The sequence below is a fragment of the Entelurus aequoreus genome, linkage group LG24, assembly GCF_033978785.1.
Source record: "Entelurus aequoreus isolate RoL-2023_Sb linkage group LG24, RoL_Eaeq_v1.1, whole genome shotgun sequence".
Lineage (NCBI taxonomy): Eukaryota > Metazoa > Chordata > Actinopteri > Syngnathiformes > Syngnathidae > Entelurus > Entelurus aequoreus.
The window spans coordinates 41,997,322-42,012,120 of NC_084754.1; the positions used below are offsets into that span (position 1 = coordinate 41,997,322).

Sequence of the window (14,799 nt, forward strand, 5' to 3'; positions counted from 1 at the left end):
TAATTTGTACCTCGGTCAGAGATCACATTGAGTTCCCCTTAAAACATTCACATGTTGCACCATGAGATGTAAGCATGGGATCATGTGTACATTCTTGCAACTTTCTGTCTGCAAAATATTTCATTACAGTTTTTATTAGCATATCTGTAATTTAGTAACAGTATTTCATGATTAATATTAGAGAGGCCTATAAATGCTTCAAAATGTACAAACCCCGTTTCCATATGAGTTGGGAAATTGTGTTAGATGTAAATATAAACAGAATACAATGATTTGCAAATCATTTTCAAGCCATATTCAGTTGAATATGCTACAAATACAACATATTTGATGTTCAAACTGATAAACTTTTTTTTTTTTTCGCAAATAATCATTAACTTTAGAATTTGATGCCAGCAACACGTGACAAAGAAGTTGGGAAAGGTGGCAATAAATACTGATAAAGTTGAGGAATGCTCATCAAACACTTATTTGGAACATCCCACAGGTGAACAGGCAAATTGGGAATAGGTGGGTGCCATGATTGGGTATAAAAGTAGATTCCATCATCAACAACATCAGCCATGAAATTCTAAGTTAATTATTATTTGCAAAAAAAAATAAAGTTTATGAGTTTGAACATCAAATATCTTGTCTTTGTAGTGCATTCAATTGAATATGGGTTGAAACGGAGTTGTAAATCATTGTATTCCGGATATATTTACATCCAACACAATTTCCCAACTCGTATGGAAACGGGGTTTGTAATATCGGAAATGATCAGTATCGGTTTCAAAAAGTAAAATGTATGACTTTTTAAAACGCCGCTGTACGGAGTGGTACACGGACGTAGGGAGAAGTACAGAGCGCCAATAAACCTTAAAGGCACTATATATATATGTATGTATTGCATATTTTGCGTTTTTCTTATTAAAAAAGGGTTTTGACAAAAGGCATGACACATAAAACATTTAAACTTTAGGTCAATGGATACATATATATATGTATATATATATATATATATATATATATATATATATATATATATATATATATACATATATACATATATATATGTATACCGTATTTCCTTGAATTGGCGCAGGGAATATAGTATTCGCACGTCTAGAATTACTGCTGGGTCAAACTCGTTTCTCAAAATAATTAACGCATGCTTGGCCTTATCGCCGGTTTATTATTGAAGCCGGATCAAATTCGTTTCGCAAAATATTAATTTTATTATCGCATGTCTATAATTTTCGCCGGGTCAAACTCGTTTCGCAAAATATTTAGCATATGGCTAGAACTTCCGCCGGGTCAAATTCGTTACGTCACGAGTGACGCATCTGTCCTCATTTTCAAAATGGAGGAAGCTGCTTTCAGTAGTTTACAATCGCACAAAGGAAAAAAGATAAAGAGCTTTTCAGTAGGATTTAAGGTCCAAGCTATTGAATACCGGTACAGTATGCTAAAGAGAACAGTAAGCAGCTATGTTTTATTAATATACCGTAGCTGCGTGTGTGAATTACTGTATAAGTCATTAAATGACTCCCGCCTCCTGGTGGTAGAGGGCGCTGCCGCGCTAGTGATCCTTCTTGCGACTTCCGGTACTGCAGAAGAAGTGAACACACGCAGCAAGAGATTTATTTTTTTTCCTCTGCCTGAACTTTTAACATGGAGGATTACATACCGGTATCTAAAATAAAACAGTTTTCTAAACTGGACTTTCAATGGAAGCAGGAGGTAATAATTAAAGGAATATCTCCATCGAAACAGAGACTTTTAAAACTGAAGAAAGAAAATAATGAAGACTTCTATAAAGTTATCGATGCTTTTGGTCAGAAGGAGCTGCAAATGGACTCCATTTATAAGTACAGGTAAGACCATAATAACGTTTTTTTTAATTAAATGTGCTTTTCATGATGGTATGCTTACATCACACTCAAAGCGCACGCCTAAATTTTATGGATTCCTTTTGGTAAACGCCGGAGTGAGAAGAGGTTTTAAAATAATTACCGCATGCACGGCCATCCCGCCGGTTTCCGGTAAACGCAGGAGTGACAGGAGGTTTTAAATTAATTAACGCCCCTGCGGCTATTCAAGGAAATACGGTATACTGTATATATATATACATATGTATATATATATATATATATATATATATATATATATATATATATATATATATATATATATATATATATATATATATATATATATATGAACACGCTGGGACGCTGAAAAAAGGGGTACAAGAGGAAGCATCGGTGGGGCGTTGAGCTGACAATGATGGAAACAGAACGAGGGCAAGCTCGCTCGAACCCCAGCGACCTCTCGACTTCACCAACCGTGACTGAGAGCAGCTTTGAATGATTATTGGTGTGTTTCTGCTTGTTTAATGCATTAATTCTCCAACGTGTGTCTTACCTCTTTAACATTTGGCAGAGGGTTAAATCCACATTGATTGCACACAGTGCTTCTGCATTCAGTGCAGCTGCTGTAGTTGGGAGGGGCCTCGGAGCCCACGTTGAGGACCGTTTTACAGATAGCACACAAAGATTGGCCTTTTTGTGGGACATTGCAGGGTGCTGCCTCTGCAACTTTGGCCTGTCCTGCTGACGGAACCCCGGTCTGCTCGGGGTGGAGTTTCTTCTCCTGCTCCGGTAGTTTGTTCTCCTTGGCGGGTTGCATTTTAGGAGAAACCGGTGGCGTGGAGGCCATCAGCGTCGATGCAGAACTGAATATGGAAGAACCAAATCCAAACATTTTCCCGGTCACCGACTCCTCTGCTGGCTTAGAAGCACTGAAGCCAAACAACCCCCCAGACTCCTGCTGGGGTGCAGGACTCACACTTCTTGTACTTGAAGGATGTCGTTTCTGGGAACCTGGCGCTCTCTGGGTCTCCTGAGGAGTCTTTTGCGTAGAGTCTGTACCAATATGTTTTGGACTCCCTTGGACCTTAACTTCACTTTTGGCTGGCACTTTTGCTGAAGAATGTGTGGTCTTGCTGGGTGAAGCTGATGCGGGCGTCTCTTTTTTGACAGGAGCAGCAGGCGATGATGGCATTTTGGAGGGTGTTGGCTTTTTCATTGGTGCTTCAGCTCTCTTTATCTGGCAGGTGAGACAAAGCCACTCGGATCCCTGTACAAAAGATAAGTAGATATCATCCAAGCGTCAAACTCAAGGCCCGGGGGCCAGATCTGGCCTGCTACATCATTTATTATGGCCGAGAAGGCTTGGGAATAATATGCGTTAATAAAGTACTTTATCTTTTCTTACGAAATGTATGAGTTTTTTCCAGTTTTACATTAAAAAAATACATGTACTGCACGCAAAATACATGTCCATCCATCCAACTTCTTCTACTTATCAGAGGTCTGGTCACGAGCACAGTAGCCTAAGCAGAGAAGCCCAGACTTCCCTCTCCCCAGCCACATTGTCCAGTTCCTGCCAGGGAATCCCAGGGCGTTCCCAGGACAGTTGAGAGACAGAGTCACCCACAACCCCCACCCCAACGTATCCTGGGTCTTCCCCGTGGCTTCCTACCGGTTGGATGTGCCCTAAACACCTCCCCAGGTAGGCGTTCGGGGGGCATCTTAAACCGATGCCCGAACCACCCCATCTCCTCTCAATGTGGAGGAGCAGCAGCTTTACTCTGAGCTCCTACCGGATGACAAAGCTTCTCACCCTATCTCTAAGGGAGAGCCCCGCCACCCGACGGAGGAAACTCGTTTTGTGATCTTGTCCTTTCGGTCATAACCCAAAGCTCATGACCATAGGTGAGAACAGGGACGTAAATGGACCAGTAAATTGAGAGCTTTGCCTTCTGGCTCAGCTCCTTCTTCACCACGACGGATCGATACAGGGTCCGCATCACTCCAGACGCTGCACCGATCTGCCTGTTGATCCATGATCTTTCTTCACTCATGAACAAGACCCCGAGGTACTTGAAGTCCTCCACTCCCACCCCATCTCCTCTCGATGTGAAGGAGCAGCAGCTTTACTTTGAGCTCCTACCGGATGACAGAGCTTCTAACCCTGTCTCTAAGAGAGAGCCCCGCCACCGGATGGAGGAAACCCAATTCGTCCGTTTGTACCCGTGATTTTGTCCTTTCGGTAATAACCCAAAGCTTATGACCATAAGTATAAAACAGGAAACGTAGATGGACCGGTGAATTGAGAGCTTTGCCTTCCGGCTCAGCTCTTTCTTCACCACGACGGATTGATACAGGGTCCGCATCACTCCAGGCCTGTCGATCCACAATCTTTCTTCTCTCATGAACAAGACCCCGAGGTACTTGAAGTCTTCCACTCCCACCCTATCTCCTCTCAATGTGGAGGAGCAGCAGCTTTACTCTGAGCTCCTATCGAATGACAGCGCTTCTCACCCTATCTCTAAGGGAGAGCCCCGCCACCCGACGGAGGAAACTCGTTTTGTGATCTTGTCCTTTTGGTCATAACCCAAAGCTCATGACCATAGGTGAGAACAGGGACGTAAATGGACCGGTAAATTGAGAGTTTTGCTTTCTGGCTCAGCTCCTTCTTCACCATGACGGATCGATACAGGAACCGTATAACTTCAGACACCGCACCGTACCGCCTGTCGATCCAAAATCTTTCGTCACTCATGAACAAGACCCCGACGTACCTGAAGTCCTCCACTCCAACCCCAAAATACCTCTCGATGTGGAGGAGCAGCAGCTTTACTCTGAGCTTCTACCGAATGACAGAGCTTCTCACCCTATCTCTAAGATAGAGCCCCGCCACCGGACAGAGGAAACTCATTTTGTCCGTTTGTATTCGTGATTTTGTCCTTTCGGTCATAACCCAAAGTTCATGACCATATTACCATAGGACAGGAACATAAATGGACCAGTAAATTGAGAGCTTACTCTGAGCTCCTACCGAATGACAGAGCTTGTCACCCTATCTCTAAGGGAGAGCCCCGCCACCCGACGGAGGAAACTCATTTTGTGATCTTGTCCTTTCGGTCATAATCCAAAGCTCATGACCATGGGTGAGGACAGGAACATAGATGGACCGGTAAATTGAGAGCTTTGCCTTCTGGATCAGCTCTTTTCTTCACCACGACGGATCGATACAGGGTCCGCATCACTCCAGACGCCGCACCGATTCACCTGTCGATCCACGATCTTTCTTCACTCATGAACAAGACCCCGAGGTACTTGAAGTCCTCCACTCCCACCCATCTCCTCTCAATGTGAAGGAGCAGCAAATTTACTCTGAGCTCCTACCGAATGACAGGGCTTCTAACCCTATCTCTAAGGGAGAACCCCGCCACTGGACGGAGGAAACTCATTTTGTCCGATTGTACCCGCAATTTAGTCTTTTCGGTCATAACCCAAAGCTCATGACCATAGGTGAGAACAGGGACGTAAATGGACCGGTAAATTGAGAGCTTTGCCTTCTGGCTCAGCTCCTTCTTCACCACGATGGATCGATACAGGGTCCACATCACTCCAGACGCCGCGCCGCTCCGCCTGTCGATCCACAATCTTTCTTCACTCATGAACAAGACCCCGAAGTACTTGAAGTCCTCCACTCCCAGCCCAAAATACCTCTCGATGTGGAGGAGCAGCAGCTTTACTCTGAGCTCCTACCGAATGACAGAGCTTCTCACCCTATCTCTAAGAGAGAGCCCCGCCACCGGACAGAGGAAACTCATTTCGTCCGTTTGTACTCGTGATTTTGTCCTTTCGGTCATAACCCAAAGTTCATGACCATATTACCATAGGACAGGAACATACATGGACCAGTAAATTGAGAGCTTACTCTGAGCTCCAACCGAATAACAGAGCTTGTCACCCTATCTCTAAGAGAGAGCCCCGCCACCCAACGGAGGAAACTCATTTTGTGATCTTGTCCTTTCGGTCATAATGCAAAGCTCATGACCATAGGTGAGGACATGAACGTAGATTACGTAGGTGAATTGAGAGCTTTGCCTTCCGGCTCAGCTCTTTCTTCACCACGACGGATCGATACAGGGTCCGCATCACTCCAGACGCCGCACCGATTCGCCCGTCGATCCACAATCTTACTTCACTCATGAACAAGACCCCGAAGGTACTTGAAGTCCTCTAATCCCACCCCATCTCCTTTCGATGTGGAGGAGCAGCAGCTTTACTCTGAGCTCCTATCAAATGAAAGAGCTTCTCACCCTATCTCTAAAAGAGAGCCCCGCTACCCGACGGAGGAAACTCATTTTGTGATCTTGCCCTTGCAGTCAAAACCCAAAGCTCATGACCATAGGTGAAAACAGGAAACGTAGATAGACCGGTAAATTGAGAGCTTTGCCGTCCGGCTCAGCTCTTTCTTCACCACGACGGATAAATACAGGGTCCGCATCACTCCAGACGCCGCACCGATCTGCCTGTTGATCCACGATCTTTCTTCACTCATGAACAAGACCCCAAGGTACTTGAAGTTCTCCACTCCCACCCCATCTCCTCTCGATGTTGAGGAGCAGCAGCTTTACTCTGAGCTCCTACAGAATGACAGAGCTTTTCACCCTATCTCTAAGGGAGAGGCCCGCCACCGGACGGAGGAAACTAATTTTGTCCGTTTGTACCCGTGATTTTGTCCTTTCGGTCCTTTTCGATCGATACAGGGTCCGCAACACTCCAGGCGCCGCAACAATCCACCTGTTGATCTCACGATCTTTCTTCATTCATGAACAAGACCCTGAGGTACTTGAAGTCCTCCACTTGGGGCAAGATCTCCCCAACTCGGAGATGGCAAAATACCTCTACTGCATGCAATTGCATATCTTTTAAACCAATAATGCAGCAAAATATTACTGTATTTTCCGGACCATAGGGCGCACCAGATTACAAGGCATACTGCAGATGAATGGTCTATTTTTGATCTTTTTTCACATATTACATATTTCGGCGGGTTATAGGGCGCATTAAAGGAGTCATATTAGTTGGGGTTTTTTCTAAATATAAAAGACTTCCTTGTGGTTTACATAAAATGTGATGGTGGTTCTTTGGTCAAAATGTTGCATAGATGATGTTTTACACATCATCTTCAAGTCACTTTCTGACAGTCTCTTCAGGATGCACAGTTTTGTGGGCGGTCTTATTTACGTGGCTCACCTTGGACAGCGTCTTCTCCCCGTCATCTTTGTTGTAGCGGTGTAGCGTGCAAGGACGGGAGTGGAAGAAGTGTCAAAAGATGGCGCTAACTGTTTTAATGACATTCAGACATTACTTCAATAAATAACAGAGCAGCATCTCATCATCCGGAAACAACAACACCGGAAATGTGTCCCGTGAAAAACCGTCCGACCGGAACTCTCTAATAACTAAAGTTCCTTGGGTGAATAATGTAAACTCACTACACCGGTATGTTTTAATGCTTTCACGTCGAGTTTACTGACAGATACAAGTAAGAACTTCACGCTACTTTATATTAGAAATGGCAACGGTGGAGGATGAATGTCACATAACAAGAAGATAGATAAAAAGAAGAAGATTATCAACTACGGCGTCGACGCGGACGCGCACAATTTTTCAGGACTTATGCAGATCCCAAAAACAGATCAGCAGGTACCAGACGGTAAGAAAAGTTGCTTTTGCATAATATTGCGAAACAAAACAGCAGATAATGTCTTACCTTATACACACAACATAATATTACTCCTATGTTTAATGCGCCAACATTCCTTCAAGCAGTGCGGCTTCATGCTTACCAAAGTCGTACTAAAACATTTTGATAGATTTTTGAGCGCCGTGTGTAATGTTCTGTATTTTCATTGGAACATTTAAAATGTTGGTGTTGTTTACTTGAGACATATTGCCATCATAGTGCATTCTACACGTATCTGTTATGTTTGACTGCCATCTACTGGTCACACTTATCATTACACAATGTACCAAATAAAATAGCTTCGAAGTGGGTAAACGCAACCAAACTTATTCCTTACTTTAGGCGCACCGGGTTGTAAGGCGCACTGTCGAGTTTTGAGAAAAAAAAGGATTTTAAGTGCGCCTTATAGTCCAGAAAATACGATATTCCAAATCAATGTGTCACAATAATAATACATACTTAAATGTCTATTTGACTTATGATTTCTAAACAAGTTCACTGTAAAAATTACAAAATACTTTATGGCGAAATTCTAGCAACTGAGCTGCCAGTTTTTTAAAACAATGTTGGTACCATTTTTCCATACACAGTAATATACTATAAAAACAACCACAGATTTCAAGGTAAAAAACTGGCAGCTCTGTTTCATGAATTTCACAGTAAAAACAGTGGTACTCTTTATCCATTCCTATTACAGTAATATGCTGTAAGAAATGTTTGTTTTATATAAAATATGCATTTATCGTATTTTTCGGACTATAAGGCGCACTTAAAATGCTTTCATTTTCTCAAAAATTTACGGTGCGCCTTATAACCCGGTGTGCCTAATGTAAGGAATAATTCTGGTTGTGCTTACCGACCTTGAAGCAATTTTATTTGGTACATGGTGTAATGATAAGTGTGACCAGTAGATGGCGGTCACACATAAGAGATACTGCAATATGCAAACTGCAAACTTTAAATGTTCTATTGAAAATAAAGAACATTACACCCGGCGTTCAAAAATCGTAAACAATTTTTCAGTATGACTTTGAAGCCGCACCGCTTGATGGATTGTCGCCGCATTACGGCTGCCGTAGTCAGAAGTGCGAGTATTATGATGGTGTGTGTATAAGGACCGCAAAATGGCACCCATTGGCGGACACATTATTTGCCGTTTTGTTTTGCAATATTATGCAAAACCAACTTTTTTACCTTCTGGAACCTGCTGATCTGTTTTTGGGATCTGCATAAGTCCTAAAAAATTTGCCCACGTCCGCCATTGTAGTCCGTGCCGACAATGTAGTCGATAAGCTTCTTATTTTTCACTATCTTCTTGTTATGGGGCATTTCTAATATAAAGTAGCGTAAAGTTCATGCATTACATACTGTACATTACCTTTTGCACTATATTAATTTTTATTATTATGGGTTGTCAACTTTGTACTTTTTTTTTTATGTCATTGCCTGAAATAAATAAATTAAAAAATTAAAGTTCTAACTTATATCTGTCAGTTGACTCGCTATGAAAGCACTAAAACATACCGGTGTAGTGAGTTTACATTATTCACCCAAGGAACTTTAGTTATTAGAGTTCCGGTCGGACGGTTTTTCACGGGACACATTGTTGTCGGGCGTTGTTGTTGCACTAGTGAGCCACGTATGAGGAGATGCTGCTCCGTTATTGATTAAAGTAAAGTGTGAATGTCATTAAAACAGTTAGCTCCATCTTTTGACACTTCTTCCACTCCCGTCCTTGCACGCTACACCGCTACAACAAAGATGACGGGGAGAAGACGCTGTCCAATAAGACCGCCCACAAAACGGCGCATTCTGAAGAGACTGTCAGAAAGCTACTTGAAGATGTGTAAAACATCATCTATGCAACATTTTGACCAAAGAACCACCATCACATGTTATGTAGACCACAAGGAAGTTTTTTACATTTAGAAAAAAAATCATAACATGACCCCTTTAATGCGCCTTTCTCGGTGCGCCTTTTGTATGAAAATAGACCTGAATAAACCCGCTCGTCAGCAGTGCGCCTTATAATCCGGTGCGCCCTATGGTCCGTAAAATACGGTACCTTTATATTAGTATATTATTCAATGTTATTATTCAAGCGGCCCTCTGAGGAAAGCCAATTAAAATGAGTTTGACACCACTGATAGATATTCTGATTTATATGAGGCTTCGTATGTAAAAAGTGTAAAACCTTAGCTTTTGAGTACACAGCACCCAGCATTGTCCCACCCACACAACCATCTGATTGGTTACAAACAGAGCGGTAACAGCCAATCAGCAGTGCGTATTCAGAGCGGTAACAGCCAATCAGCAGTGCGTATTCAGAGCGCATGTAGTCAGTGCTTAGCGTTTAGCAGGTAATCATCAGGCGGCGGACTCTCCCCAAATTATAATAAACACCTCCCAGTCAACTACTAGTAACATCACTATGAGCCCGTTGACCTTCTAGAAATATAAACTGCAGCTCAGCTCACTCGCAGTCCTGGCTTGAGGTGAAGGCTAATTCGCTTTTAGCGTAATGTTAGCTCATTTTGCGGTGTGCGTGTGTGTGTGTGTGTGTGTGTGTGTGTTACGGACAGCAAAGCCCTGTCTGTCTGCTATTTCACTTTACATTTTTCTGTGTTGATTGAGCTGTGTTGAAGCAGCAAAAATGGACATTATGTTAAAGGAAGAGTTTCTGTCTCTGATAGTTGATATAATAATGTAACTGCATCATAAAGCCTACATGAACTCCATGGTGTTCAGGGATGAATAGTCTCTCCTATTGCTATCGCACCATTTTTTCAGCTATAGTTCCATGAATCATTAGTAATGGAGCAGCGTAGTTTTGAATGGCAGGGTCCCTGCTGTCACATGTTGATACAAATATAACATTTACATATAGGCTTCCCAAATGCTGTAATAAATTAAGCATGATGAGTTGACTTGAAACTGTTTAATGTTGCACTTTTTATATGTAGAAGAAAAGTTTTTTGTCATTTTATTTAATCTGAGCAACGTTAATGTTGATTAACGTGGGCAGAATTATTATAGTGTTCCCAATGTTAAAAGGATAAAGCCATTGTTTACAAATTTGGTAAATAAATCAAATGTTTTATATTTTGTTGTTTTCTTACTGTACCGAAAATGAACCGAACCGTGACCTCCAAACCGAGGTACGTACCGAACCGAAATGTTTGTGTACTGTTACACCCCTATAAACTACACATGTATGTAGAATCAATATGTTCTAATTCAAAAGTTTAAAGCAGGGTTTCACAAACTTTTTTTAACCTCAAGTCCAAAGTTGGGGTTTTTATCAGGACCCCAAAGCACAATAATACGTTGTGGCGTGACATGCCATGGACATGTAAAACTTGAGTATAAGTACAGATGAAGAACATAGAATGAATACATGTTATGCAACAGATTAATTTTGCAGAGACATGGTGTGCCTTCTAGACCAGGGGTCGGCAACCTTTACCACTCAAAGAGCCATTTTGGCAAGTTTCACAAATTAAAGAAAGTAATGGGAGCCACAAAAAAATTTTTTAAATGAAAAACACTGCATACAAAGCTTAAATGCTTTGTGCTATGTTAACCAGGGGTCTCCGACACACGCACCGGCACGCACTTTAATGTGGAAATTTGATGTTAGTGCAGCCCGCGAGTTTTGAACTAATGGTGCTTGATAGCGTCATACTTGCCAACCCTCTCACTTTTCCCGGGAGACTCCCGAATATCAGAGCGTGATGACACCGCATGCGGCTCTTTGACCACTCTGATGCGGCTCAGCTACATACATGCCGACCCCCCCGATTTTCCCAGGAGACTTATGGATCTCAGTGCCTCTCCTAGATAACTCCCAGGGAAAATATAATCCTATTTTCACTCTAATTACTAAATCAAGGGAGTGCCCTGATTGCACTGTAGTAATTGTCCTCTATAGCATTTACATACAGCGTGCCAGTCCAGCCACATGTTGCATGTTGTTATTACTTGCACACACAGGAGACAGCAAAGCATACTTACTCATCAGCCACACAGCTTACACTGACGGTAGCCGTATCAAACAACTTTAACATTGTTACGTTACAAATATGCGCCACACTGTGAACCCACACCAAAAAAGAATGAAAAACACATTTATGGAGAACATTCCACCGTAACACAACATAAACACAACACAACCAATACCCAGAATCCCATGCAGCCCTAACTCTTCCGGTCTAGATTATACACCCCCGCTACCACCAAATCCCCCCACACATCAACCCCCCTCCCCCTCCGTGCGTTGGTTGAGCGGAAGAGTTAGGGCTGCATGGGATTCTGGGTTTTGGTTGTGTTGTGTTTATGTTGTGTTACAGTGCAGATGTTCTCCAGAAATGTGTTTGTCATTCTTTTTTGGTGTGGGTTCAAAGTGTGGCGCATATTTGTAACATAACAGTGTTAAAGTTGTTTTATACGGCTATACCGTCAGTGTAAGCTGTGTGGCTGCTGACCTAGTACGCCTTGCTGTCACTTACGTGAGCAAGCTGAAACTGCCTTCTACATGTGGTCGAGCAGGTACACTGTTTGGGCAGGCTGTAGAGGACGCCAAAAGCAGTGCCATCACGCCCTGATATTCGGGAGTCTCCCGGAAAAAATGAGAGGGCTGGCAAGTATGACGCGATCAAGCGCCATTCATTCAAAACTTGCGGGGCGCACTAACATCAAATTTCCACATTAAAGTGTGTGCCGGTGCGTGTGTCTGAGACCCCTGGTTAACATAGCACAAAGCATTTAACCTTTGTATGCGGTGTTTTTCATTTTAAATTTTAATTTTTTTTTTGTGGCTCCCATTATTTTCTTTAATTTGTGAAACTTGCCAAAATGGCTCTTTGAGTGGTAAAGGTTGCCGACCCCTGTACTAGACCAATAAAATCAAACTTACATCAGAGTCTGGCGGGCTGAAGCCACACAAGCTGCAAACTTGCGTCTTACACTGTGTGCATCTTTGATGGTTGGGTGGGTCCTTGGTGTGCACGTTGAGTTTGGTGGTGTTGCAAACTGGACAAAGTGGCTTGTCGACTAATTTTGCTTGAGACGGGGCTTCTTGGTTCTGGGCTGGCGATGGAGACCCTGACCTCTGTGAAAGGTCGGGTGTACCAGGTCCTTTAGGCCTGGACTGCTGCTGTGCCACGGCCTTGGATGCAGTCTGCTTTGGCCCAGCTTTGGGGGCGCTCTGCTGTTGCTGGGAAGGTTTAGGCGACCCCTGCTGCTGCTCTTGTCCCACCTGTGCTGCGCCAGGCTTAGCATTTCCTTGTCGTGGTACGTCACTCTTACTCTGCTCTCGTCCTCCAGCTTTGGGGGAACTTTGTTGCACTGAGCCCTTTGGCTGAGCCCCGGGTTGTTTGAGGGGTCCTGCCTGTCCATTCCCATGTGGTCCTCCCTGGCTCTTCTGCACAGGGGCACCCTGGTTGGATTTTAGGGGCCCCTTCTGTTGTTGCATGCTTTTGTTGGGGTCCACACCTGGTTTCAGGTCTCCACTGGGCTTGACCCCCTGCTGCGGGGGAGCTTTTTGGCTCTTATCCCCTTCATCGCTAAACAGTCCAAACTTGTTCACAGCAGAGGACACAGCACTAAGCGGGTTGCCCCCACTGAGGAATTTAGAAGAAAACATCTCGCCCTCCTTATTTTCTTCCCCCTCCTCCTCCTCGTAGGAGCTGGAGTCTACAGAAGTGTCTGAGTCAGAGGAGGAGCTGCTGTCTGTTCCCTCTCCAGGCGCTCCTGCAGAGGCCTGAGGGGGAGCTGGAGTCGGTGCTGAGGCGAGAGCATCGACAGCCCCGCTGGTGCTGCTATCAGTGCTGCTGCTGCTGCTGCCTGGACTCTCCTCTGGCTCGCCGTCTACATTGGACCTCCTGAATGATAAAGAGGGAGGATGGGATGATGGGGGAGGTCAGGGTTGACAGGGAACAAGATAAGAGGAGAGAAGCAAATTAACGTCTGTCTCGGACAAAAAGCATTGAGAAAGAATGACAACATGATGGCATGGTGATTAGAACATAAACACCACGTGTCGTCTTAGTGGGGCTTTGTTAATTGTATTGGACCATTTCATTGCAAGTTCATAGTACAAACCCATTTCCATATGAGTTGGGGAATTGTGTTAGATGTAAATATAAACAGAATACAATGATTTGCAAATCATTTTCAACCCAGATTCAATTGAATGCACTACAAAGACAAGATATTTGATGTTCAAACTCATGAACTTTATTTTTTTTTGCAAATAATAATTAACTTAGAATTTGATGGCTGCAACACGTGCCAAAGTAGTTGGGAAAGGGCATGTTCACCACTGTGTTACATGGCCTTTCCTTTTAACAACACTCAGTAAAGGTTTGGGAACTGAGGAGACACATTTTTGAAGCTTCTCAGGTGGAATTCTTTCCCATTCTTGCTTGAAGTACAGCTTAAGTTGTTCAACAGTCCGGGGGTCTCCCTTGTGCTATTTTAGGCTTCATAATGCACCACACATTTTCAATGGGAGACAGGTCTGGACTACAGGCAGGCCAGTCTAGTACCTGAACTCTTTTACTATGAAGCCACGTTGATGTAACACGTGGCTTGGCATTGTCCTGCTGAAATAAGCAGGGGCGTCCATGGTAACAATGCTTGGATGGCAACATATGTTGCTCTAAAACCTGTATGTACCTTTCAGCATTAATGGTGCCTTCACAGATGTGTAAGTTACCCATGTCTTGGGCACTAATACACCCCCATACCATCACACATGCTGGCTTTTCAACTTTGCGCCTATAACAATCCGGATGGTTCTTTTCCTCTTTGGTCCGGAGGACACGACGTCCACAGTTTCCAAAAACAATTTGAAATGTGGACTCGTCAGACCACAGAACACTTTTCCACTTTGCATCAGTCCATCTTAGATGAGCTCAGGCCCAGCGAAGCCGACGGCGTTTCTGGGTGTTGTTGATAAACAGTTTTCGCCTTGCATAGGAGAGTTTTATCTTGCGCTTACAGATGTAGCGACCAACTGTAGTTACTGACAGTGGGTTTCTGAAGTGTTCCTGAGCCCATGTGGTGATATCCTTTACACACTGATGTTGCTTGTTGATGCGGTACAGCCTGAGGGATCGAAGTTCACAGGCTTAGCTGCTTACGTGCAGTGATTTCTCCAGATTCTCTGAACCCTTTGATGATATTACGGAGCGTAGATGGTGAAAT

At 43.6% G+C, this 14,799-nt stretch overlaps 1 protein-coding gene across 1 annotated transcript in view; it reads right to left on the reverse strand.

The window, feature by feature from the left end:
- pclob (piccolo presynaptic cytomatrix protein b) overlaps nt 1-13,234 on the reverse strand; it is a 191,556-nt gene extending 178,322 nt beyond the window's left edge. Inside the window, 2 exon segments of the mRNA XM_062035174.1 lie at nt 2,407-3,120; nt 12,506-13,234. Of these exon segments, the coding sequence (XP_061891158.1) occupies nt 2,407-3,120; nt 12,506-13,234 (1,443 nt within the window).
- Nucleotides 13,235-14,799: the final 1,565 nt, after the last annotated feature.